This window comes from Python bivittatus, unplaced genomic scaffold (assembly GCF_059951505.1).
Source record: "Python bivittatus isolate LINGU-HERP-01145 unplaced genomic scaffold, Pbiv_v1 ctg000700_np1212, whole genome shotgun sequence".
In the NCBI taxonomy this organism is placed as follows: Eukaryota; Metazoa; Chordata; class Lepidosauria; order Squamata; family Pythonidae; genus Python; species Python bivittatus.
Genome location: NW_028277098.1, coordinates 15,784,698 through 15,811,764, shown reverse-complemented (window position 1 = coordinate 15,811,764; position 27,067 = coordinate 15,784,698). Strand labels below are relative to the sequence as shown.

Sequence of the window (27,067 nt, the reverse complement as noted above, 5' to 3'; positions counted from 1 at the left end):
TATTTATATCTCTGTAAATGAAGAGAAAGTATACAGCCTTGGTTTGTTTTTTTTTCCTTTTTTGACCTGGAGCTAGTCTGTTTTGCTTGTTGCATCTGGACTATGACTTCATGTTCTGTCTATAGATTTCCTGTAAGAACAATGAGATGTTCTGGAGCTTCCTTTTTCCTAAGGTATTAATATGGTCAACACAATCAAAGGTCTTTCTATAATCACTGAAGGACATACTGACTTTGATATTTTTGGCCTTTTCAATTATCAGCAATATTATCTCTTGTTCCTTGGCATTTTCTAAAACTGGCTTGAACATCTGGGATTTCACTTTTCATGTAGGGCTCTTATGCTGGGTGATCTTGAACATTTTGCTAGCTAGACTTTGATATCTGACACTCTGAAAAAAAAAGGAAAAGCTTTTCTTTCTAAGATAACTCTAGCCTAACTCACAAAAATGTTAATGTGGAGAGGCATTACTGTTTATTAAGATTCAGAATCATTAGACTCTGTGGCAGGAAAAAATGGCATCATGCCTAGGTTCCTTAAGAAGGCTCAGCATTGCTGTTCAAGAAGAACAGTATACAGATAGTCCTCACTTAACAACCATTCATTTAGTGACCATTTGAAATTACAGCGGTGCTGAACAAAGGGGCTTACAACCGTTGTAGCACCCCCGCAGTCACGTGATCACAATCTGGGAGCTTGGCAACCAGCTTGCCCTTACAATGGTTGCAGCATCCTGGGGTGACATGATCACCATTTGCAACCTTCCCAGCCAGCTTTCAGCAAGCAAAATCAATGGGGAACTGTGTGATTCGCTTAACGACTGTGTGATTTGCTTAATGGCCATGGTGATTCACTTAATGACTGCTGCAAAAAGGTTGTAAAATGGGGTGTGACTCGCTCAACAGCCACCCTGCTTAACAACAAATTTCTGGTCCCTATTGTGGTCATTAAGTGAGGACTACCTGTAGTAACTGAAGTAGTAGTACTTCATGAGCAAGTGATTCATTTGCTATTATGTTTCAGTTACACTAGAATTAAGTGAACACTTAATAGTAAACAGAAATGCTATAAACAAAATAGTACAGGCCAAAGTGATTAAAAACGTTACTACCACTGCATAGTTTCATGGTGAATAATATCTTCTCATCAGCTTGCTGTAAGATAGATATTAAAACATAAATGATATAACCACAATAAACTTCTAATTAAAAACCAAATGAAAGAAACATTCAGCTGTTTCATAGCAAAATCTAGGTGCCTGTATAAGTAGCTTAGAATAAATTATTGAGTACCCTGTCTCACATATAAACAAGAAAGACAATTGAATCTTAACTTGGGCAGTTAAAATACCATTGTATGAAAACTAACAAATAATGCAAAAGAAGGAAGCATTCCAGCTCAGTGGGTTTGAGAAGTAAAGAATAGGTGTCAGAAATAGAGGGCAGATCTAGAAAACAAAAACAAAACAATCAGACATCCTTAAGTATAGCTTGTTCTCAGGAGACAGGGACAGGGACATCATACTTTAGATTTCCAGTAATGCTGTTTTGGAAGATTCTTTCCATCTTACACTGAATCCACAAATCCCAAGATTTGCCATGCTAATTCTATGATAACTTCAGCAATATTTAGATGTGCAAAGTCTTGGGAGTAAAACTCATATCAAATCAGTTCCCTTTGCATTTTTTGGTTAGATGGTAGAATCACCTTTTTTTAGATTCCCTTTTCTGGTGATATAATCTCTGAAAGTTCAGGACTTGCTTGCACTGCCTTTTTTATATTGGATCATTTTCAAAAAAATAGTTTTGTCATCAGTAGACTGCCAGTGGGAGGTATTTTCAGATACCCAGAAGAACATACTGATCTAGTGTACCTGTGAAGCAATAGGCTTCTCCTTGCTGCTGAGTCCAGTTAATCCAGTTCTTGAATTGAGGAATGAGTCAGCAAAGGAAGCTGTGTTCAGGAAGTGCGTTATTGTGTTCTTTTTTAAAAGAATATTAAATATTGTGTCTTAACTGTTGCATAAATAGGCTCTAGAAAGGAGAACACTTAAGAGAGACAGAGTTTGAAAAACAATTTTAACCTGTAAGCAAATGTAATAGTATATCACAGCAAATTGAATATTGATTGAATACATTTGGTTATCTGTAGTATGCATTTTTATTTATATTTCAGTGTATCACACTATTTTTGTATCAAATAGTTTTCAAGGACAAACATAAAAATCCATATCAACAAACCTTACAAACAGTATGGTCAAGCTTTAGTGTCTTGGCTTTTAGTATTGCAGATCAAGCAAATAAATCCCATTGAAAAAATGCACTCTTGTCCATCACTTAAATATTTTGGAAGAGCACTGCATTTAGCGTGCTTTCAAGCTTGCTTTCTAAACAGAACATGAACCTCACAGGAATGAAATTGAGACTAAGTCAGAGATATGCTAGTGGAAAAAATCTTGGCAGTAAATGCAGGAAATAGCAAAAGACATGGACTTTAAGACATTGTGCAACACTTGTGCAAGTAGGTGATTTTGGATAAGCATGAACAGTTCTTTTTCTATGGATAATAATCATATGAAGAAGAGTTACTCTTATATCCATATGAAACAGAGACAATTCAATGCCAACCTTTGAATAGATTTTAAGAAGTCATTGATCTCAAAGTTAAAAAAAAAGTTAACTCTGCTTCTTAAGACCTTCAGATGAGATAATTAATTTAAAAAATCTTGTGGGAGTCTATTGGATCCCTTACTGGTTGTTTAAAAAGGATACTTTTGGAGTGCTGCAAAAAAGATCGTTATGTATTCTTGGGAAGACATTTGTGTATCAGACATTGAAATCTGGCTTGGTAAAATATGTGCACTTTCAGTTTTGAATTGGCTAATGGAGAGACTACACAGGTATGATTCTATATGGTCAAGGTTTAAAAAAATGAATTGTATTAATTTGTGTATAATTACAATTGTTCAAGTACTTATTTACTTTTTTTCTTTAGTTTTCTGTTTTTTCCCCTATTTAAATATTCTGTTTTCTTCCTTTTTGTTACAGTTATATTACAGGAATAAAAATAAAGGAAATAATGTCACATCAGTTGCCATGGTCAGTAATAACAAAAATTTTTGAGAAGCTAGGTGGAATCAACAGACACACCCGATTGCTTAATCCTAGCATGCAAAAACCTTGCCCTAAATTTTTAAATAAATGTAATGTATAAGGAACATTTCTTAGGTTTCCTTCTGTATTTTAGTCTCTTCTCTTGAAAAAGTAATAGATGGAAGGAACTTTTGGGGGGGGAGAATGATTCAGGTTCCTATAAGAATATCCATGCCAGATCAAGCCAAAGATCTGTGTACTCCAATATCTTATTTACCAAATGACTAATCGAGTTATGTATTGTGGACCCACAAATTATGACAACCAATCTGTGGTTGCTAACAGTCAACACCAACTTGATGGCACAATCAATCAAGGGCTAAACTGCAGAATATGTTAAATGTAAAGCATGCAGGTTACCCTTCCATTTTCCCCCCTTTATGCTACTGTAAGGATGTGGGGTTTTGATTCAGACTGAGGCTATTGTGCATGCTTAAACCCTCTCCAGCAGCCACTTGCTTTGCAAAATTGCCCCTTGTCTATTACACTGCATTAATAGCAATGGACTTTTAAAAAATATATACAGTTGTGTGAAAAAGAAAGTACACCCTCTTTGAGTTCTATGGTTTTACATATCAGGACATAATAAAAATCATCTGGTCCTTAGCAATTCTCAGAAGTAGGTAAATACAACCTCAGATGAACAACAACACATGACATATTACACCATGTCATCATTTATTTTACAAAAAAAAAGCCAAAATGGAGAAGCCATGTGTGAAAAACTAAGTACATCTTATGATTCAGTAGCTTGTAGCAGCAAGAACTTGAAGTAATCATTTTCTGTATGACTTTATCAGTCTCTCACATTATTGTGGAGGAATTTTGGCCCCCTCTTCTTTACAACATTGCTTCAGTTCATTGAGGTTTGCAGGCATTTGTTTATGCACAGCTCTCTTGAGGTCCTGCCACAGCATTTCAATTGGGTTGAGGTCTGGATTTTGACTGGGCCACTGCAACACCTATATTCTTTTCTTTTTCAGCCATTCTGTTGTAGATTTTCTGGTGTGCTTGGAATCATTGTCCTGTTGCATGACCCAGTGTCGGCCAAGCTTTAGCTGTCAGACAGATGGCCTCACATTTGACTCTAGAATACATTGGTATACAGAGATGTTCATGGTCAACTCAATGACTGCAAGGTGCCCAGGTCCTATGGCTGCAAAACAAGCCCAAATCATCACCACTCCACCACTGTGCTTGATGGTTGGTATGAGATGTTTGTGCTGATATGCTGTGTTTGGTTTTTGCCAAACGTGGCGCTGTGCATTATGGCCAAACATCTCCACTTTGGTCTTGTCTGTCCAAAGGACAATGCTCGAGAAGTCTTGTCATTTGTTCAGAAGCAATTTTGCAAACCTAACCCATGCTTCTATGTTCTTTTTGGAGAGAAGAGCCTTTCTCCTGGCAACCCTTCCAAACAAACCATACTTGTTCAGTCTTTTTCTAATTGTACTGTCATGAACTTTAACATTTCACATGCTAACTGAGGCCTGTAGCATCTGAGATGTACAGTGGGGCAAAAAAGTATTTAGTCAGCCACCAATTGTGCACGTTCTCCCACTTAAAAAGATGAGAGAGGCCTGTAATTTTCGTCATAGGTATACCTCAACTATGAGAGACAAAATGGGGGAAAAAATCCAGAAAATCACATTGTCTGATTTTTAAAGAATTTATTTGCAAATCATGGTGGAAAATAAGTATTTGGTCACCTACAAACAAGCAAGATGTCTGGCTCTCACAGACCTGTAACTACTTCTTTAAGAGGCTCCTCTGTCCTCCACTCGTTACCTGTAGTAATGGCACCTGTTTGACCTTGTTATCAGTATAAAAGACACCTGTCCACAACCTCAAACAGTCACACTCCAAACTCCACTGTGGTCAAGACCAAAGAGCTGTTGAAGGACACCAGAAACAAAATTGTAGACCTGCACCAGGCTGGGAAGGCTGAATCTGCAATAGGCAAGCAGCTTGGTGTGAAGAAATCAACTGTGGGAGCAATCATTAGAAAATGGAAGACATACAAGACCACTGATAATGTCCCTTGATCTGGGGCTCCATGCAAGATCTCACCCTGTGGGGTCAAAATGATCACAAGAATGGTGAGCAAAAATCCCAGAACCACATGAGGGGACCTAGTGAATGACCTGCAGAGAGCTGGGACCAAAGTAACAAAGGCTACCATCAGTAACACACTATGCTGCCAGGGACTCAAATCCTGCAGTGCCAGATGTGTCCCCCTGCTTAAGCCAGTACATGTCCGGGCCCGTCTGAAGTTTGCTAGAGAGCATTTGGATGATCCAGAAGAGGATTGGGAGAATGTCATATGGTCAGATGAAACCAAAGTAGAATGTTTTGGTCTAAACTCAACTCGTCGTGTTTGGAGGAGAGGGAATGCTGAGTTGCATCCAAAGAACACCATACCTACTGTGAAGCATGGGGGTGGAAACATCATGCTTTGGGGCTGTTTGTCTGCAAAGGGACCAGGACGACTGATCCGTATAAAGGAAAGAATGAATGGGGCCATGTATTGTGAGATTTTGAGTGAACACCTCCTTCCATCAGCGAGGGCATTGAAGATGAAACGTGGCTGGGTCTTTCAGCATGACAATGATCCCAAACACACCGCCCGGGCAACGAAAGAGTGGCTTCGTAAGAAGCATTTCAAGGTCCTGGAATGGCCTAGCCAGTCTCCAGATCTCAACCCCATGGAAAACCTTTGGAGGGAGTTGAAAGTCCGTGTTGCCCAGCGACAGCCCCCAAAGGATATATAACAAAGTATTGAGATGAACTTTTGATATTGACCAAATACTTATTTTCCACCATGATTTGCAAATAAATTCTTTAAAAATCAGACAATATGATTTTCTGGATTTTTTCCCCCATTTTGTCTCTCATAGTTGAGGTATACCTATGATGAAAATTACAGGCCTCTTTCATCTTTTTAAGTGGGAGAACTTGCACAATTGGTGGCTGACTAAATACTTTTTGCCCCACTGTAAGTCTTGGATTTTTTGCAGTTTCTCTGAGCATTGCACGGTCTGACCTTGGGGTGAGTTTGCTGGGATGTCCACTTCTGGGAAGATTGGCAACTGTCATGAATAATCTTCCTCACTGTAGAATGATGGACTTTAAATTGTTTGGAAACAGCCTTATAACCCTTCCCAGATTGACAAGTAGCAACAATTGCTTCTCTAAGATCATTGCTGATGTCTTTACTCTTTGGCATTGTGTTAACACACACCTCAGTACTCAAGACCAACAAACTCCTAAAACTTCAGCTTTTATAGAGGTAGTCACACTTGCTGATGATGAATTGATTAGCATTTGATTAGCAGCACCTGGCTGCTACTTAGCCTCTCCTTACCTATGGAAGCAGTAAGGGTATGCTTAGTTTTTCACACATGGCTTCTCCATTTTGGCTTTCTTTTTGTAAAATAAAGGATGACATGGTGTAATATGTCATGTGTTGTTGTTCATCTGAGGTTGTATTTACCTACTTTTGAGAACCGCTAAGGACCAGATGATTTTTATTAAGTCCTGATACGTAAAACCATAGAACTCAAAGAGGGTGTACTTTCTTTTTCACACGACTGTATACATACAGTGGTACCTCGGTTCACGAACTTAATTCGTTCCGCGACTCTGGTCGTGACCCGAATTGGTCGCGACCCGAATCAAATTTTCCCATAAGGTTCAATGTAAATACGGTTAATCCGTTCTGACCCCTACGAATTTGGTTGCCAACCGATTTTGGTTGCGACCCGAATCAAATTTTCCCATAAGGTTCAATGTAATTACGGTTAATCCGTTCTGAACCATAAGTATTTTTTTTTTTTAAACCACAAAAATATGACACAAAGTACAGTATGAAGAGAGAGAACGCTAACCTTGCTCGACGTGACTTCTGGCATGGAGGACAGGAAGGCAGGTGGGGAGGTGGTTATTGCTTGGAGGGAGAGTCCGCCTCCCTACAGGAAGCCACGACCACGCGTCACGGCAGGGAAAATGGCCGCGGATCCTGTTTGTCATCCGATCCGGCGTTTGTGATGGGAAACAAAATTTTGCGAACAGTGCTGTTCATGACCCGAATTGGTTGTGAACAGAAGCGTTTGTGACCCGAGGTACCACTGTATTTGGAATAAAACTGCTAGAGACAGTAATTTTGTTCATGAACAGGCTTGCATGTTTACAGTAGGGTATAGAAAAAACTCAAGGGCAGTTGCACACCATTTATTTAGCATACTTAATTGTTCGGGCCACCATTGGATTAACATATTTGGAATCATTGTGGGAACTAGTGAGGAACTAAGATGTGTACAGCTCCAACAGATGGTAACGTACAGGTTCTTTGTGATATGCCAGCAGGCTGTTCCTTCTTTTTCTCTTTTGCAATTCCTGAAGGTCCAGTGAACCAGTCAGAATTTTTCCATATAATGTCAAAGGGCTGGAGAACCCATAATTTTTTTTTTTTCCTGGACAAATGTGACAGTATTCTATACTGGAAAAATGATTTCAGTCATATGCTCAGTTTGTGATTCTGGATACACTCAAAGTATATGGTACAACAGTTATACTATAACTGTTTCTGTACTAAGACTATATTAAATAGGAACATAAAATTAATAATTCTGCTCTGGGATCTTGTTTGGGAAAGATAAATAAATGAAATGCTTGAGGATTTGCATCATCTTGAGAGAAAGAGTACATGGAGTCCTAAGGTTATGATGGCAATTGGAACGAGGATTGCTGTCACTAAGCAATGTGGTCATAAAGTGCGACGTCACATGACTGCATCACTTAGCAACAGCAATCCCAGCAGTTCCAGTTGTGATCAGAACTCCAAGACACGCAGGTCATTAAGCGGGAAGAGGCAGGAGTCCCAGGTAAGGAGAGCGTGTGTGTGTGTGTGTGTGAGTGCTGCTGGGTGGTGCACAAGTGCCACGGGTGGAGGTGGGCCAGTGGAAGCTGCAGTTGGGCCAGCAGAGGTTGTGGGCAGGTCAGCAGAGGGTGTGGGGGGGTGCTGCGGGCCGTTGTGCACTACAGAGTGCAGGCAGATGGAGGGTGCTATGGAATAGCAGGGTCCTTGAAAGAAAAAGCGGCAGGAGCGACTTACTGGGGCAACTTGCAGCCTTCCCTGCCAGCTTCCCCATTGACTTTGCTTGTAGGAAGCTGGCAGGGAACAGCTCTGTGTGAGCCAGGTACCTAAGTGCCTGGATCGCAATCACATGACTGCAGGGATGCTGTGACAGCTGGAACTTCAAGGACTGGTCATAAGTCTTATTTTTGTAGTGCTGCCGTAACTTTGAAGAGTCACTGAACAAATGGATGTAAACTGAGGACTGCCTGTAATCACAAAAGAGATTAACAAGTTGTGATTTTACTACTTCTTTTCCTGGCTGCTAGTTGCAAAGACATGTATAAATTAGTGATATCACAATTCTCAATTTGCTTTACTGCAGTGGTGCTTAAAAGTTTGTGAACTCTTTTGATTTTTTTTATTTTTGCATAAATATGACATAAAGTATGATCTGTTCTCCACAGAAGTCCTAAAACTAAAACTAGAAAACTAGATAAAGAGACCCCAATTAAATAAATGAGTCAAAAACACCATATTTGTTCATTGATTTGTTGAGAAAAATGAAAATTATTGAGGAAAATGACTATTAGGAGCAGGCGGGAAGAAATGTAGAGTTGAGATGATGACAAATTTCAAACAATATCTATGCTTCTTTTTTTAGGGGGACATGTGATTGTTCCTCATTCTAACTACTAAAGCTAAACCATACTACAAACGAACAGGAAATTGGTACTCTCTAAGACAGTGTTTCTCAACCTTGGCAACTTTAAGCTGTGTGGACTTCAACTCCCAGGATTCCCCAGCCAGCACACTGTGGGCTCTGTGTAATGCTTTTTATCATTTGACGTGAAAGTTCTCCGCCTTTTCAATGTGACTTCTCAGCCAAGATTTCGAATGTTGTCAGCGTGTCCACAAAACCTTTGATTTCATGTCTTTCAGTATTCATCATGAAAAGTCTGTATCAAGCCTTGCTTTTTAATACTTGTTTAATATAATTATAAATTTCAGTAATATGAAACGCTGTTAAAAACAAGAAGTTTGGGAGGTTTGTTTGAGCTGGGCATGTAACTAAGTTCACATAAGAAAGCCAGATAGCAGTCTCTCTAATTTTTTTAATAAGGTGTTCAAAAATAATCTATCTGGTGTTCCTTTTGATAAAATACTGTATTACTCTCTGCGAAACGTAATGCATCCTGAGAAATTCCTATGCCATCATTAAAACGTTCAGCCTCGGATCTGATTAATGAAATGTTACCATAACACAATCCCTTAGATTTCTAAATGAAATTTTCTAATAAGGTAGACAGGTTTATTTGGGAAGTCTTTGTAGTTCTTTATCTCAGCCCACCCCCCACTTCAAGCAAATCCCTCAGAAGCAGAATGTTTCAATTTTACACATTTTGTGTCAATTTTCCAGACAGAAAGTAGCCCCCAGACATTAGATATTTAGCTACGGAAAGGCGGTTTCCTTAGTTTTATTTGATTACTAGAAGTTAGATTCCTGCTGATAGTTCAGGACTGTTAGTGGTTACCTGACTGTTTGACAGAAAACATTTCCTTTCCTTTATTTAACCTTTGACTTGTGAATATAAAAGCTTTATCAGAATTGTAGTGGAAGTGCAAGAGAGCTGGAAATTGACCTAGTGCAACAAAGCTGAAGACTGCCTTTGAATGAAGGCTTGAACGCCTGCCTTGTGGCTCACTGGATTAAAAGAATATGTTAAATACGTTTTTAGTTAGTAATGAAATATCTGGTACTGTTGTTTATGTGACAGGTAAGGACTACATTTTGGGTAGGATCTGATGAATTTAAAAGCATTACACTGCTACATCCATGATTGATTTTGCAGATGCTATTTCCAGTTTTTGTGTTTTATGTAGCAGGCAGGAAATTTGTTGAAACTTTTGCTGACCTGCTGAAATTAAGATATACCAATTAAGCCAGTTTTGTGAGTTGGCTTTTGTGTGATTATTGCTGAAGGTTTCTCTGGATGCAATAGTATATAACTTAAAGGTGTTCAAAGCCTAATCGTCTTCCACATCAATATGTGTAGTTTAACATATAAGTGCCTCAGATGAGGCAAATGTAGGATTTAGTAAGAAAATACTAAAGTTTGGATTTAGAAGGTAAACTAAATCATCTCAGCAATGAATAACTGAATTATATGGAATAATAATATTGGCATAGAAAAGTTTGAGAATTGTTATGGTTTGGTGCTGGCACCCTCATCTTTGGTTTAGCTTTGTACAAGAAGTAAATATGCTAAGTTTTACACAGATGCATAGAAATGATGCATGTCTTTATAGTAATCTGTGGTACACAAGAAAATATTGGCTGGAATCCAGCCCTAATGTGTGCAGAAGTGATATCCTCACCCAAGAATTTTAGATTTTTACTGCAGTCCCCCTCTTTGGCCCTCCCCCATCCCATTCTAGAGGATAGTCCAGTCTTTACAACCTGGTTTTCAGAAAGGATTTTTGTGTATCCTTCTGGAGCTGAGTAGATGGAAGCCCCATTCTGTAAGAATTCCATTCATGTAGTTAGGGGGCAATGAGGGGACGAAGAAGGAGCAAATAGATATCTGAGGAGGCATCCATAACCATTGTTAGACATTATGGTGGTTTATGTTAGGAACAAGTAACGGGAAGTATGCAGTTGCCTACTCTAACTCTGTCTTGCAGGGATCTTGGGTGTATATAACTGGATAGCCATAGCTATGATTCACTTTTCATAAAACATAGTGGCCTATTGTAGGAATGTTTATCACGATCTTATATATGGAAATATTGGCACCAATATCTGGATGAAGGTATGGAAGATGCATTGTAATAGTTATAGCCATAGTCTTTTGTAAGTATTAACTTATGATTCAATTTGATAATTTGATATCTAACAGCATTCTCTTAAATCATTTACATCTAGGTGTTTTTGTTTTTTTTAATGTTTGGTTAGGGGTTGCTGTTGTTGACACATTTCAACTGTAAAATGAAGCTGTGGTCTTTAAGACCTGTTGAAATTATATATTTTTAAAGAATGGGGGATACTGAATATTCTGAATACTTTTGAGAATTAAAAAACAACAACTGCATAACCCAAACCAGGGTCAAAATAGGCTCTATTTCTTAAAAAGAACTTTTCTTTTAAGTACAAGTAGTCCCCAGTTTAAGAACAAGTTCGGTTCCTAAGGTCTGTCCTTAAGTCGAATTTGTATGTAAGCCATTATACAATAATACTGTATAAGTAGAATTGTGTAATGAACTTGAACCATTGTGTATTTAACTTGAATCATTGTGTATTTAATTCAAATTTTGCTACAATAGTCTCCATTCTTAACTATGGGTTGTCTATAACCTGGGCGTTTTTAACCTGGGGTCTACCTATATTTAGTTGCAAATGAGATTTTTCTGAAACAAATTTAAAACAACCATTAATGTGTTCTTCATAGAGGAGACCCCAGGCTTCCATTGAAATTACACTCTTGATTTTTAGTCACTGGACAAACATAGAAAAATCCATATTGCTCTGAAAGCAGGTCCTACTCCTGAATCCTTACTGATGGGATTAAAAGCGAGGGTAGGTGGATTAAATGAGTGCTACTAGCAAGATGTTTGACTATTATTTTAGGTACTAACTAAAGATATATTTACCTTTGACTGTCTGTTTGCTGATACTGTTTAATTATAAAAAATATTCTTCTTTTAATTCAGAAAAAAATGTCCTTTCCACCAAATATCAAAATATTGAATAATATTCTTAAATATTTTAAAACTGATCACAGTGACATAGAAGGTCATTGTTTTGAATTAGTTACCTTTTCTGGGTGTATCAGGAGTATGATGGCATTATATCAGCTCTGGATCTTAATTTTCTCCTGCCAATACTTCCTGGGGCCTACCGCCAATACCACTAACTCTGTGTCAATGTCATGTAAGCTTATGTCAACACTTGTCAGTTTATTAGCTCAATCAAACATACACCTTATAACTTAAATTATAAAATTGAGTGGTAATACTAGTTGGCAGCGGAAAGGTAAATTTGGGTAAAAAGAAATGTTTAACTAAAGGACTAATTCAGTAGTTTTTTTCGTTCTGAACAGTTTTAAAAATGAATATGGAAATATGACAAACATTTAAAACTGCAAAAATGAGGCTTGTATTGAAACAATTTAGCATTTTTGTAGCTAGGTAGACAAGAAGAGCTATTACTTTCAGGAAAGTCAGGTCCCCATAGGGAGAAGCTGTTTAATCAAAACTTGAACTTTAGGCATTCTTTAACATTGGTACTTCTTTGTTCTTTGAAACATTTCCAGAGTCATCTTTTCTTGTGAATTTTCCAGAGCTGCATAATCAAACTTGCTTAAGGTTTTTCAAAAAGTGCATAACAGTGAAATAATTTTCAAATGATGTTTGCATTTTTAAAGCTATTCTATTTCTCTTTTCAGCTATTTGCCATGGTTTGAGATGTACTACAAACTTTTAAATACATTGGCAGAATATTTGGCTAAAGAACAGGTAATTTTGTTGTTATTAAATAGAACTGCTTTTGTGAAGAAATGCTAATCATCAACTGTTTTAAGGCATCAGTCTCTCTTTAAAAAAAAATCAAGAATTACATATATTTTAGGCTTCAGGCCACTGCTATTATTAATTTTAAAAAAAATAAATTTAATAATTCAATATTTTTTTTAAATAACTTTTTTAAGTAGGGAAATTAAATGAGATTTCTATGCTAGAAATTATAAATGAGTATTAAATCCATGGGATAGAACTTGAGTGTAGGCACTTTTTAATACTTTACTATAAAATATTAAATTAATTTGCTAAAGAAATGCAGGAAAGGGCCACAATTTATGTTAAGGATAGAGATAATGTTACCCGTTATTGTCATTTGTTTATGCTTATTGTGACCTCCTATAGGACATAGCGTGTTATTGAGAAAGACCCCAGTTATTTGCAAAACCGGAGATAGCTGAACTATAAAAATAGAAATCAAGACTGTAGTGATGACATTGCCTCCTCCACCCCTCCAGCAGTCAGTCTGAAGAGGCTATAGTTGCAGAGATTGTGAAATTAATGGCATGCACATTACAGAATGTGCTATATTACCAATCAGCAATTGGTGTCCTATAGTATTAAAAGTTATTTAGTTTATTTATAAACAAATACACATACAGTATATGCAGAAGATGTTTATGAGCAGTTTCGTGGCAGGCATGAAACTATTCTATGATGATGATGAAAATTCGGTATCATGTTATATTGGGGACTTGTGAAAAAAAATAGCCCTAGTAATCAGTATGTAAGAACATTTATTATAGATTAAACCATCATACATAGACCAACATTTGTTTTTGTACAGAGGAGTAATTCTTATCCTGAAGTGTGTACAGAAGTGCTGAAATAGTGGAAGGAGTAGAACCAATTCCTAATAAGACTGGAATTTCTCAATTCATGGAAAGTAGGGTCGTGAGTCTTTTAACTGGAAAAGAGTGTTTTAGGTATGAAATAGCTGAATATAGTAAGCATTGGGCAGGATGGTCCATTGACTGTTTTGATGACTCAGCAATATTTTAATTCTGAATCAGCATCACACAATCCAGGCAAATTTGACTCAAAGTTTGAAATAGCATTTTAATTTGTCAAGTCTCTTCTGTGATATCTTTGTTATAAAGGCTCAACAGCATATTGTATGAGAATTTCAACTCACTTTTAAACACTGAACATGAGTTCCTGTAGAATTATTTGAAATTAATTCCTGTGAATTAATGGCATGCACATTACAGAATGTGCTATATTACCAACCAGCAATTGGTGTCCGATCGTATAAACAAATACACATATATGCAGAAGGTACAGATATTAATTAAAAAAAAAACTATAATGGTTGCTTCATTTTCTGGACATTCTATCTAGATTTTCAATTCTGTTACAGTGCTTGCCATGTTTTAGCATGAATAAGATTCCAGGCAGTTTCATAGTGGAGGAATGTTACATACAAATTGGTTCTAACACAATTGCATGTTGAGGCCTCTCAGGGGAAACTATCCTGTGTGTAACATTGTAGGATAATATGGATATGCATTTGAATTTATAAGACCTCACACTGTGAAAAATTAACGTTTTTATTAAGTTGGGATTTGATCCTGTGATTTTATTGTTAGATTCCGACATAGAAAAAAATCTCAGATTGATATGCAAGAGTTGTCATCTATAGAATTCTTCAGTGCATCCCATTCTTCACACAAAAATATCTTCTAGACATATTTCAATATCACAGTTCAAAGTGTATAGGATAAAAGTAACTGGATTTCACACTGGCACAAAACCTGGGAATAATTGTGAACATTTCATGTCCCATAAATTACTCTAAGACTGAATTTTCCTAGTTACTTATGTTTGAATTGGCTTATATAGCACTCTTTCTAAAATGGGTTTGGATATAGAATGAATTCCTGGAGAGGCTATACTTTTGACTTAGAACTTTTTATCACTCTATTACTAGTTTGTTTCTGCCAGATTTAAGTTATCCTGTTGATATTTAAAGTAATCTAGATAGTTTGGGATAATTTTTTGGAAGGTATAAGTATGAACCTACTTTGGCTATTAAGATTAGCTTTAGAGGCTCTAATCCTAGGGCCATTATTTTAAATTGGTGGGCACTATTCAGGAATGGATTGATATTTGTAGAATTAACTATCAAAAGAGACATTTTGGGCCCATTCTTTATTAGTTTGTAGAAAAACTTTAAAAACTACTTCTATTTTTTAAACTGAGACTATGGACTTGATATTTAATATCATATAATATTTTAATTTTAATTCTGCTTTATCTAGGTTATAGTAGTGGGCTGTAAAGCTTTTAAATTAGTTTAAAGGCACATAGATTGCTTTTGTTATATTTTACAGTTTTCAGTGTTTCTGTCAGCTGCCTTGGAAGGTTTTGCCCTGGAAATAAATAAATAAATAAATTTGGCATGCGCTATACATATCCCTTTTATTTGGCTTGGTTGCCCTTTCCATCTGTATTATTTCTCTTTTTGTTGTATTGTTCATTTGTTTATCTTCATTGTAGATTGTACCAATATTTGTTTCATATTTTTATTCCTCACTTTATAAAATGCATTTCTTTGCACATTCATACAGGAAGATGCTTTAGGAGAAACATGTTCATGATCTATATAGCTTTGATTAACACATGGAAAGACTGCCATTTTTTTTCAATTAACTATGGACTTTTTCATGTGTCCATTAGAGAATAGAGAAGGAAAATGAGATTCTTTCTGTTTGCATAGAAAGTGATTGTACGTATTTTTTGCTGTCCAAATGTAGTTTGAAAAAAATCTTATTTTGTATAGGAAGCTGACTTGAATGATTTATTAGAAACATGGTATAGCCATTCTGTGCCAGAGGCAAATACTCCTATCAGCTTAAATTTGGTAAGTACTGCTTTTACTATAGAAAATTGGATTCTAATTCAAATATTAAAGATCAGCATCTACACTGGATCCTATAATAGATCAACTCTGCAAGGGGTAGTGAATTTGGTTTTCTCATAAAGCACTTTTTATAGATACTGGCCTTAAGAGTAAATATGTGGATTATTATTGTAGAATGTTCTATTGTGCTTGTTGAATTCTGATGAAATAGAAACTGTTTACAGTATCTTTTATTATTACATTTCAAAGGAAGCTTCTGAATAAATTAAAACCAACTTGTTTGATTGAGTCGTGGCTATGTACTACAGTATTAGCTCCAATTTGGGGTTCAAGGCAAAGGTCCAAGTGGTGACATTGGCCATATACAGTACTGTGCAAAAGGTTTAGGCAGGTGTAAAGTAAGAATGCTTTCAAAAATATATATTGTAATTGTTTATGTTTATCAATTTACAAAATGCAAAGTGAGTGAACAGAAGAAAAATCCAAATCAAATCAATATTTGGTGTGACTACTCTTTGGCTTCAAACCAGCATCAGTTCTTACACTTGCATACTTTGTACACTTGCACAAAGTCAAGAATCTTGTAGCATTAGACTCAGGTGTATGATTAACTAATTATACCAAGCAGGTGCTAATGATCATCAATTTCATATGTAGGTTGAAACACAGTCATTAACTGAAACAGAAACAGCTGTGTAGGAGGCTTAAAACTGGGTGAGGAACGGCCAGACTCTGCTACTAAGGTGAGGTTGTGGAAGACAGTTTCATGTCATAGGTCATACACTATGGCAAGACTGAGCACAAGACACAAAGGAGTTATACTGCATCAGCAAGGTCTCTCCCAGGCAAAACTTTCAAAGCAGACTGGGGTTTCAAGATGTGTTGTTCAAGCTCTTTTGAAGAAGCACAAAGAAATGGGCAACGTTGAGGACCATAGATGCAGTGGTTGGCCAAGGAAACTTAATGCAGCAGATGGAAGACACATCATGCTTATTTCTCTTTGACATCAGAAGATGTCCAGCAGTGCCATCAGCACAGAACTGGCAGAAACCAGTGGGACCCAGGCACACCCATCTATTGTCCGGAGAAGTCTGACCAGAAGTGGTCTTCGTGGAAGAATCGCGGCCAAAAAGCCATACCTCCAACGTGGAAACAAGGCTAAGTGACTCAACTATGCACAAAAACATAGGAACTGGGGTGCAGAAAAATGGCAGCAGGTGCTCTGGACTGATGAGTCCAAATTTGAAAGATTTGGCTGTAGCTGGAGGCAGTTTGTTTGCCGAAGGGCTGGAGAGCATTACAAGAATGAGTGTCTGCAGGCAACAGTGAAGGATGGTGGAGGTTCCTTGCAAGTTTGGGGCTGCATTTCTGCAAATGGAGTTGGAGATTTGGTCAGGATCAGTGGTGTCCACAATACTGAGAAATACAGGCAGATACTTATCTATCATGCCATACCATCAGGGAGGCGTGTGATTGGCCCCAAATTTATTCTGCAGCAAGACAACGACCCCAAACATACAGCCAATGTCATTAAGAACTATCTTCAGTGTTGAGAAGAACAAGGAGTACTGGAAGTGATGGTTTGGCCCCACAGAGTCCTGATTCAACATCATTGAATCTGTCTGGGATTACATGAAGAGACAGAAGGATTTGAGGCAGCCTACATCCACAGGAGATCTGTGGTTAGTTCTCCAAGAAGTTTGGAGCAACCTACCTGCCGAGTTCCTTCAAAAAGTGTGTGCAAGTGTACTTAGAAGAATTCATGCTCTTTTGAAGGCAAAGGGTGGTCACACCAAATATTGATTTGATTTGGATTTCTCTTCTGTTTGCTCACTTTGGATTTTGTAAATTGATAAACAATTACAATATATATTTTTGAAAGCATTCTTACTTTACAGCATTTTTTCACACCTGCCTAAAACTTTTGTACAGTACTGTAAATGATACTAATCTGTTAAGTGTGCTATTATGTTTCTTCAACCTATTTTTTATTTTTAGGAAATACTCTGATAGTAGTTTGGGATTAAAGAATTGGTATCTCTTTTAAATGTGCTAATGTTTCTTTTTTACATCCCCCTTAAATCTCTTAACAAATACCTTATGGTTTTACTACCTTTTTTATACACAAGCACACAGCACATGAAATCAGTGATTACTGTTTGCAAGCCATCAGTGTTTACATTGCATAGACTTAAAGGTAGGGCATTGGTTATTGTTTTATTGATTGTATATGGATATACAAATTCATCAGATAAGAGATTATTGTGTCCAAAAGTATAATAGCTATTAAATGATAAGCATACTTTTAAAAGTACTTAAAAATCTGGCAGCCTGGAATGCCATGTCTGACTGTAATCAGTTTAGAATTAAGTAATTTGGTTCTCCACAAGTAACTTTGTCCTTTCTGTCTCTTTCACATACTTCTCCAGGGATCTGAATGCAAAGCTGAAATCTTTTCTAGGCTCACAAATTTTTCATAAAGTATTTTGAACTTGAAATTTATTGTAGTCTACCAGTTTGCTGGAAGAATTAGTATGGAATCAGATATTTCTTTAGAAGCCTGGTACCTAGCAGCAGCTGTGATTTGTGTATACTGGATTTCATTCTTGCAGATGAAACTCATAACACATTTCCTTTTTGAATACTTTTGAAGAAAAAAAATGAGATGTTTTTAAAAAATTGATCTAATGCATGGATGGACAACCCACAGTGCCAGGACCTCATTTGCAGCCCCTGTGCCTTCATTTTTCAGCCCCTGAAACTCCTAACTATAATGGCTGAAAATTGGTTTCCTGACATTTTGAGATATGAGGCACATAAACATATACTGAAGCCTTAAAATAATAAAATAAATAAACATATACTGAAGCCTTAAAATAATAAAAACAAAAAATGTCACCCAAATTCTCTTTAAAACCTAACCTTGCTATCATGTGGGATGTCCCATTGGCTTTCAAGCCCTTGCCTCCCCCCGAAAATGTTAGATGCAATCCTTAGACCAGTGTTTCTCAAGCTTGGCAATTTGAAGATGGGTGGACTTCAACTCCCAGAATTCCCCAGCCAGCTACAGTGGCTGGGGAATTCTGGAAGTTGAAGTCCACCCATCTTAAAGTTGCCAAGCTTGAGAAACACTGCCTTAGACCCTAAAAGGTTGGGAGTGCAACAATGTGGACCTTGATTCTTGCAAATGTAAACTTAACATAGTAGTGGATATAATTATTTGTTAATGAAAAAAGGGGCTTCCTATAAGGGCTTATTAAAAGCCCCTTTTCCAGAAACATTTTCTAGTTTCAAGCCTGCTTACAATAAGTACTTACAAACAACTATAACATATATCTCCGTCCTTTACCATACCATCTGTTGCTTTAACATTTTTTCCATCTTTGGCAATCCCTTTACTCTTTCTTGAGCAAAACAAAAAAAAAATCCTATATTGTTTGAAAGCAAAATCATAAAAGGATGAAATAATCCCGTGTCAAAAAGAAGAAAGACAAATTCTTTTAGACAGGAATGCTTTTTAAAAAGTTAAATCAGCCTTGTTTCCAAAAATGCATTTGTTCAACATTCTTTCCCATATTGGAAAAATAACAAGGCGTTTTTTGCAAGTGAGCAAGTTTTGAAAACTCAGCTGTGTACATTAGTGGTGAGTGCAAAATACTCTTCACAGTTCCTAAAAAAAAAAATTGCTTGCCAAATGATGTCTATTGATTGCAAGAGATTTATAAATGCCCCCTGAGAAATTGCTATGTTGGGACTCTGGTCTAAAGAAGCCAATCTTGAATATATTTTCCAAGAATATATATTATCAGACTTGGAACTATATGTGCAAATTGTCTACTAAAAAGGGTCTTAATATTTAATAAAGTGGCAATAGTTTATTCTTACACCTTTTTTGTTTATTAAAAAAAATCCGGAGACTGTATTTTTCCCTGTTTCCGTTGTTTATGTATTTCATAGAAGGGATCTTAGTAGCCTAGGAATCAAAACTGTATTATTTTCGCTGAATATATTTACACATGGCCCTGTTGACAGTATGTGAGCAATGTCTTCCCATCACATCTTCACTTATATTTCAGTGCCATTTTCATCGTAATTGTTCAGCAGGTTGAATAATTTGCTTTTCAATGATTACAAAATCAAGCTCTCTACTGTTGAATAATTATATATAAAAATGAAACATAAGGAATATATCTTGCCAAAAACCAGGAAAGGTGTTTGTGATAGGAAATAATCCAAAGATGTAAAAACCCAAGAATACAAGCCAGTTGGTAAAATTAAATGTAAATACATTCGGAAAGTAATCAGACCCCCTTCACTTTTTTCAGTTTTGTTATGTTGCAGGCTGATACTACACTTGTTCAAATTCATTTTTTTTCCTCATTAATCTACATTCAGTACCCCATAATGACAAAGTGAAAACAGAAGTTTAGAAATGTCTGTAAATTTATTAAAAAGAAAAAACTGAAATATAACATGCACTTAAGTATTCAGACCCTTTACTAGTACTTCGTTGAAGCACCTTTGGCAGCAATTGCAGCCTCGAGTCTTTTTCGGTATGACGCGACAAGCTTTGCACACCTGGATTGGGGGATTTTTTGCCATTCTTCTTTGCAAATCCTCTCAAGCTCAATCAGGTTGGATGGGGACTGTCGGTGGACAGCCATTTTCAGGTCTCTCCAGAGATGTTCAATAGGGTTCAAGTCAGGGCTCTGGCTGGGCCACTCTAGGACATTCACAGAGTTGTCCCTAAGCCATTCCTGTGTTGTCTTGGCTGTGTACTTAGGATTGTTGTCATGTTGGAAGGTGAATCTTCGGCCCAGTCTGAGGTCCTGAGCGCTGTGGAATCCTTTTCATTGAGACCTCTGTACTTTGCTCTATTCAGCTTTCCCTCAACCCTGGCCAGTCTCCCAGTCCCTGCTGCTGAAAAACACCCCCACAGCATGATGCTGCCACCACCATGCTTCACTGTTGGAATGGTATTGGGCAGGTGATGAGCGGTGCCTGGTTTCCTCCAGACATAATGTTTAGAATTGAGGCCAAACAGTTCAATCTTGGTTTCGTCAGACCAAAGAATCTTGTTCCTCACAGTCTGAGAGTGCTTCAGGTGCTTTTTTGCAAACTCCAAGCAGGCTTTCATGTGTTTTGCACTGAGGAGAGGCTTCCGTCTAGCCACTCTGCCATAAAGCCCAGATTGGTGGAGGTCTGCAATGATGGTTGTCCTTCTAGAACTTTGTCCCATCTCCACCCAGGCTCTCTGGAGCTCAGTCAGAGTGACCATCGAGTTCTTGGTCACCTCTCTTACTGAGGCTCTTCTCCCCCGATTGCTCAGTTTGGCCTGGTGACCAGGTCTTGGAAGAGTCCTGGTTGTGCCAAACTTCTTCCATTTGAGAGTTACAGAGGCCACTGTGCTCTTGGGAACCTTCAGTGCAGCAGAAATTTTTTTGTAGCCTTCTCCAGATCTGTGCCTTGCAATAATCCTGTCTCTTTGCTCTGCAGGCAGTTCCTTTGACCTCATGGCTTTTGCTCTGATACAGTATGCATTGTCAGCTGTGAGGCCTTCTATAGAGAGGTGTGTGCCTTTCCAAATCATGTCCAATCAGTTTACTTTACCACAGGTGGACTCCAATCAAGGTGTAGAAACAGCTCAGCAACTATCAAGAGAAATGGGAGGCACCTGAGCTCAATTTCAAGTGTTGTTGCAAAGGGTCTGAATACTTATGCCAATGTGATATTTCAGTTTTTCCTTTTTCATACATTTGCAAACATTTCTAAACTTCTGTTTTCACTTTGTTATTATGGGGTACTTAGTGTAGATTAATGAGAAAAAAAATGAATTTGAACTATTGTAGTATCAGGTAGCAACATAACAAAATTGAAAAAAGTGAAGGGGGTCTGAATACTTTCCGAATGCACTGTGTATTTTGAAGTCTGCTTGCAATAAATATTTGAAGTTCAGCTGAAATATGTTATTACCATTACTATTCTTAAAAAAGAATTTAACATCCTCAGTTTTAAACATAAACTGCAATGGGTCTTGCCTTTGGATAACTAGACAATTTTCTTATAATATCAGAAAATATTTTCTAGAATTTGAGATAGGCTGTTTTGGTGTATTTAATCCTTTCTCTTTTCCATGAATTCTGTTCCTGTATGTATATACTGGAAACAGTATATTTAGTTGAGTGTAACTGTTGCCTGATTCTTTCTTTTTCAAATCTTATTTGTGCTTGAGTTATATAATTTTGATTGTTCAAAATATTTTATTTGTCACTTTTTATAAAAACATTCAGAACTAATTTAAGGAATCTGGAGATCCAAAAAATGCTAGATTTGGAGCCTTGCCTCACATAAAGTCCCAGATTAATATTGCAGAGGGGTTCCTGATATGTTAAAATTAACATATTCAGAATGGAATGCTTTATAGAACCAGAACTAAACATTAAAGATAGGTCTAGAAGAAACATATGAAAGACTACATTTGTGGTAGTTTGTTTTTTACTGTTTTTATTGTTTTGTAAACTGCCGAGAGTGGCTATATAAGTCTTTTAAGTATATATATACATACATACATACTTAACTGCTTTTATTTAAGTACTGTTTTCCTTGCATTCTGTCCTCTACACTTCTACAAGAATAGCTGTAGAAATTGTCTGCCTTGCAGCTACACAATGAAAACAGGATAAAATAACAACAGCAGCAGCAACAACAACATCCTAAGGGGAATTATCCTACTTCTAGAATTACTATCTTAGTATCCATTTATTCCTAACCTGTTTCCTGCCCTTTAGTTAGGTATTACCTATCCATAAAAGGATCTGTCCTCATAATTTACAATTTCTAAGATCACTCGCTGATGAAAGACTTTCCCATTTTTTTTCCAAAGTCCACCTATATAGTTTAAGTGAATCATCTCTATTTACACGTTTCTTCACATTCTCAAATAAGTAAGACTCTTTCCCACAAATCTTACCTCTCCATCATGGCAGACACATGTGTCAGTTCCTCCTTGCAGTCCCTGGTCAGATGTCACTGACAAAAGGGAGGGGTCTGGCCTAGGTAGTGGGGTGGTGGTGCATGGTTGGGACATAATGAAAGAAGGAGAACAGTGATGGGTGATTTTTTTTTTTTTACAGTTAAATGTACTTCTAACTTTAAAAAACCATAAAACAATAAAGGATTATTAGATGCACGTTCACTCAACCTGTACAGATTAGTGTGGATATTTATGCCCTTGCATGGCACTCTTAGCAGTGTTCTGTTGTCTAGCAAAGTGTGAAGAATAGCTTTTCCCTTGTTGGTAATGTTCATAGTGACCGAGTGCAGAAATGATAATTCTTTCTACTGTGTTATAAATCTGTTTCTTTTGACCATCCAGTGTTCTTTTGACCGTTGTGAATTAAACGAAGCCTTTTGGTGTTGCTTATGCTAGATAACCAGTGCATGCCGTTGAGTCCCATAGCAAAATGCTATGATGCATCTCTCCTTTACATTCTGAATCTAAAGGCTTTTCTGTGCTGTGGCCGTACGAGTTTGTCTCCTTAAGGACGGGCTTTCCTACAGTGGATTGAAGCACAACAGACATACACACACACTGAGAGGAATGTAGGCTTTTTTTTTTTTTTTTACTAGATCTGGGCTGAAAAAATTCAGACAAGTTACAATTTTTTCTGTCTCTTTACTGCCATTTAATGGCTGTGTAGAATGCATCCTAGATAGAGTAGCCCCAGTCTCCAGATTACATCTTACATGAGAGGAGAAAAACCTTTGCTTACTTTAGGCTGCAGTGGACAAATTGGCTAGCAGTCAGACAGGAGAACAATGCACTCCTTCGGTCTAAATCTCTGCCACACTCATTGTTGTCATTTTTGGCCACTTGGCCTTCCATGCTTTTCCATTGCTTGCTTGGTTTTGTGAATTCATGGAAGGAGGCGGGAGCATGCACAGTTGCTAGCTCATGATAGGACTAGAACAGGTGCATTGTTGGAGATCGATACAGTGCCAACAGGCAGAATACTGTAGGGAAAGAGCTCATGTTTAGGAGCCCCACATTTTCTGGACCCTCTATGTTACAACCTTCTTAAACCAGCCCAGATAAGATTAACCTGAATAAGAACAATAATGTTACTTTGAAAACTGACATGTTCAGTATCGCATCAATATTCTCTTGCCCCAGTAATATTTATCCATTCAGAAGCTGGAACCTAACCGTGAGCTTTTCCAGTTAATTTGATATGAAGGCTGAGTTCCAATACTTGTCAGGAATAAGCCCCGTTGAGCTTAGTGAGACTTCTCAGTAGCATTGTGCTATGCAAGTGAAATTGAAAATAGAGCTGCATGGCAATCAGGATTATTTCTATTTTGAAATAAGGTTTCCCATCCCCCAACATTAGAACAAAAGTAGGTCATGAGAAATTGTAACTAATGAATGAAAGGAAAAGAAATGTAGTTCTGTATCAAGCACCTAAAGCTTTCAGAACCTTCAGTTTGATCAAGTCTCATTTCAATCAGCTTTTGTATCAATCTATCCAGTTTTCTTGATAAAAGCATAATGGCATTCTGTACCTCAATATGTAATCCCATATCAATTGTTCCATAAATATAAATTATATCTTGCAAACATAAGGGGTAATAGGTCTTGTTCTCTTTTACCTCTGTAATATTCATAAAATATATGTATTGCTTATGTTTGTTAGTAGTGAAACATGCCTTAATTTTTTGTAGTCCCCCCCCCCTTTCTAATTTTGGATCCTTATTGGGTTTTTTTCCTCCTTTCTACTTCCATTTGCTTCCTTTCTACTTTTTGATTAAAGCAAATGTGCATTTATTTGAATAAATTTGGGTATCCTTTGAGAAACCTCAAAAGTTACTTTCTCCCTCTAAAAATCTCACAGTGACAAATAGCTGATACATCTGCTTGTATTAACCATTTTGTCACTGTGAGATTTTTCAGAGTGAGAAACAGTAGAGGGAAGTACCGTTTCCAGGCTACTAATTACATCCCAGATGAGTGTGAAGAATGATTTTTTTTCAAACTCTGTTGTAAAAATCTAACTGTGTTTGGTTACCTCTCATTTCTTTTAAACAATTATGGAGAACACGTCTTGTTTTGAAAACTGCTCATAAATGTTTCACAATGAGAACCATATATGGTAAGGGTCAGTTACTTTAATCCCCAAAGCAAAATTCAATTTTGTGAGGCATATCAAGTGCTCCTTCCTTTCCTCCATTCATTTGTCACTCTAGAGGCAAGAAAATAAAAACTCGATTTTTTTTAATGTAGCGCCCATCTCCATTTATCTATTTTTCTGTAAAATTAGTTAATGATAATTGTAATGTGCATAGAAGAAATTAAAGGGATACTTTTCTTCTAATCTCTTTTAAGCTCTTTCATTTTAACTTTACTATTCAAATGCATTTTCTGATCCTCGTTTGCACTGATGATGCCATAAATCTGTTGACTGTGTGTGCAGAATAAGCACTACTGCATGATTTCAGCAGAAGTTAATTTTTTTAATGGGAACTTCAGCATGTGGTCTGTTGGCTTGAATTATCTGGTGCTTGTGATTGCTCATAATATGCCCTCTCAAAACAAATGTAAAATTTAGTTCCTTATATCAACAGCAGTATTTTATAATGATTTTGTCTTTTGGGATAATAATTTTGTATTTTTGTTTTTACCTTGACTAGCATTCATACTTTATAACTCCTGATATAACTGGATTACCAACTGTTCCTGAAAGTGTAAGTTTTGACTATATTTGCTATATAGGTTTACAAATAAATCATTTAACAAACATCTATAGATCATATACCTACTGATCAAACTCCCTCACTGTCATATGGCTTCATTCACCTATATATGAAATGCATAATTAAATATTCATGTCATAATGTTGGATATTTTAGACAATGTGTGTAGGTGTATGGGTGGGAATGGGTGTGTGATTATACCTTCATTTATGCAGCTAAAATAATTTAGCTATAATGGATGCAAAGATTTAGTTAGGATTTACTATGTGTATACAATTGGGGTTTTAAATAAATAGTTATAGATAATATGGTAAATCAAAAATAAGGCCTCCTTTCTAAAAATATAAAACTAATCTTGGACACATTTTCAAAACATGCAAATGATACTAGATGAATTTCAGTTAAAATGCTTATTAAGGAGACAATTTTTTAAAAAAATATTATTTTCCCCTTTTAACTGGGCAGAAATAGATAAATTAATATATCACTCAGTTACCATTATTAATGTGTTAACAGACTTTATTCTTCATTAACTAGAGAAATCTTACTGAATATTTTGTTGCTGTGGATGTGAATAACATGCTACAACTTTATGCCAGCATGTTGCATGAGAGACGCATCATTATTACCTCCAGCAAACTAAGCACTGTGAGTACTTCACACATCTCTTTTCAAGTAGACTATATTGAGCATCTCACAAAAAAAGCTTGCAGATCTCTGTAGATTTAAATATGTTCCTTACATACTTATGAGACAATATCTACATACTTTTTTTAAAAGATGTCGTTTTAATCTGACTCTTGAAGCACAAAAGTCTGATTGATATAGGCTTACTCAAATACATTAAAGCAGGTTAATTACTTTTCGTTACCCAGGGATGAGAGTTCTTTAACCCTCTAGAGTTCATTTCTGCGCCTTCCACCCTATAAAGAATTCTTAAGGGCTATTATAAGATCTTTATTATTCACTTGTGGCTTATTCCATTGGACCTACTAGAAAGAAATCAAAGGGGCATGATAATAGCTGCTATCCTAAATCTAGTAATAGTAAATTCATCTTAGTAGCAGAGTAGTGTTTGGGGAAGGTATACTGTAATGACTCTGATTTTGAGCAGCTCTTCAGACTGATAATGACTTACTATTCCAAATAGTCTTTTTTTATTACAGGTTTTATGCCTCTGCCTAGGCTGAAATGGCTTTCTTGTGTCATTGCAGATGGAGCTGAGATAAAGGGTGTGCTGTGTTTATCCATGCCTAAATCTTTTGATAGTCCTGTTGTTTCAGCTTTTCCCTTGTGGTGTCATTTATAACTCTAAATCCATCACCGTTAAGTTGAAAATAACATTGCCTTCATGCCAGTGGGCATCATTTGTATCTGCATAGCGTCTGTTTAATTTAAGCCCATAAATAAATTACTTAAACTCCCTCAAACCCTTTGCTTTACTTACTTTTCAGTCTGATAATAAATACTCTAATGCTAGATTTTAATCATGTGAGCTCCCTACTCTGATTATGTTAACATAGGGAAAATAAGGTAGGTGGATGTGTTAACATTTTCAAAAACTAGTGCTCATTGAAAGATAAATCCATTGCAGAAACAGTATTACTTTTAATCAGTTTTAAAACCTTTTTGAATGATATGTTGGCTTTATTT

At 36.7% G+C, this 27,067-nt stretch overlaps 1 protein-coding gene across 3 annotated transcripts in view; it reads left to right on the top strand.

Annotated features, from left to right (window-relative positions):
* The window catches only part of DENND1B (DENN domain containing 1B), a 209,780-nt gene that overhangs the window by 81,195 nt on the left and 101,518 nt on the right, over positions 1 to 27,067 (top strand). For 2 of the 3 annotated variants that reach the window (XM_088153197.1, XM_088153198.1), the window contains 4 exons: positions 12,672 to 12,741; positions 15,584 to 15,664; positions 25,352 to 25,405; positions 25,952 to 26,062. In XM_088153197.1, the coding sequence (XP_088009323.1) occupies positions 12,672 to 12,741; positions 15,584 to 15,664; positions 25,352 to 25,405; positions 25,952 to 26,062 (316 nt within the window). The remainder of the gene's footprint in view (positions 1 to 12,671; positions 12,742 to 15,583; positions 15,665 to 25,351; positions 25,406 to 25,951; positions 26,063 to 27,067) is intronic. The other variant, XM_088153196.1, reaches the window with a different exon arrangement.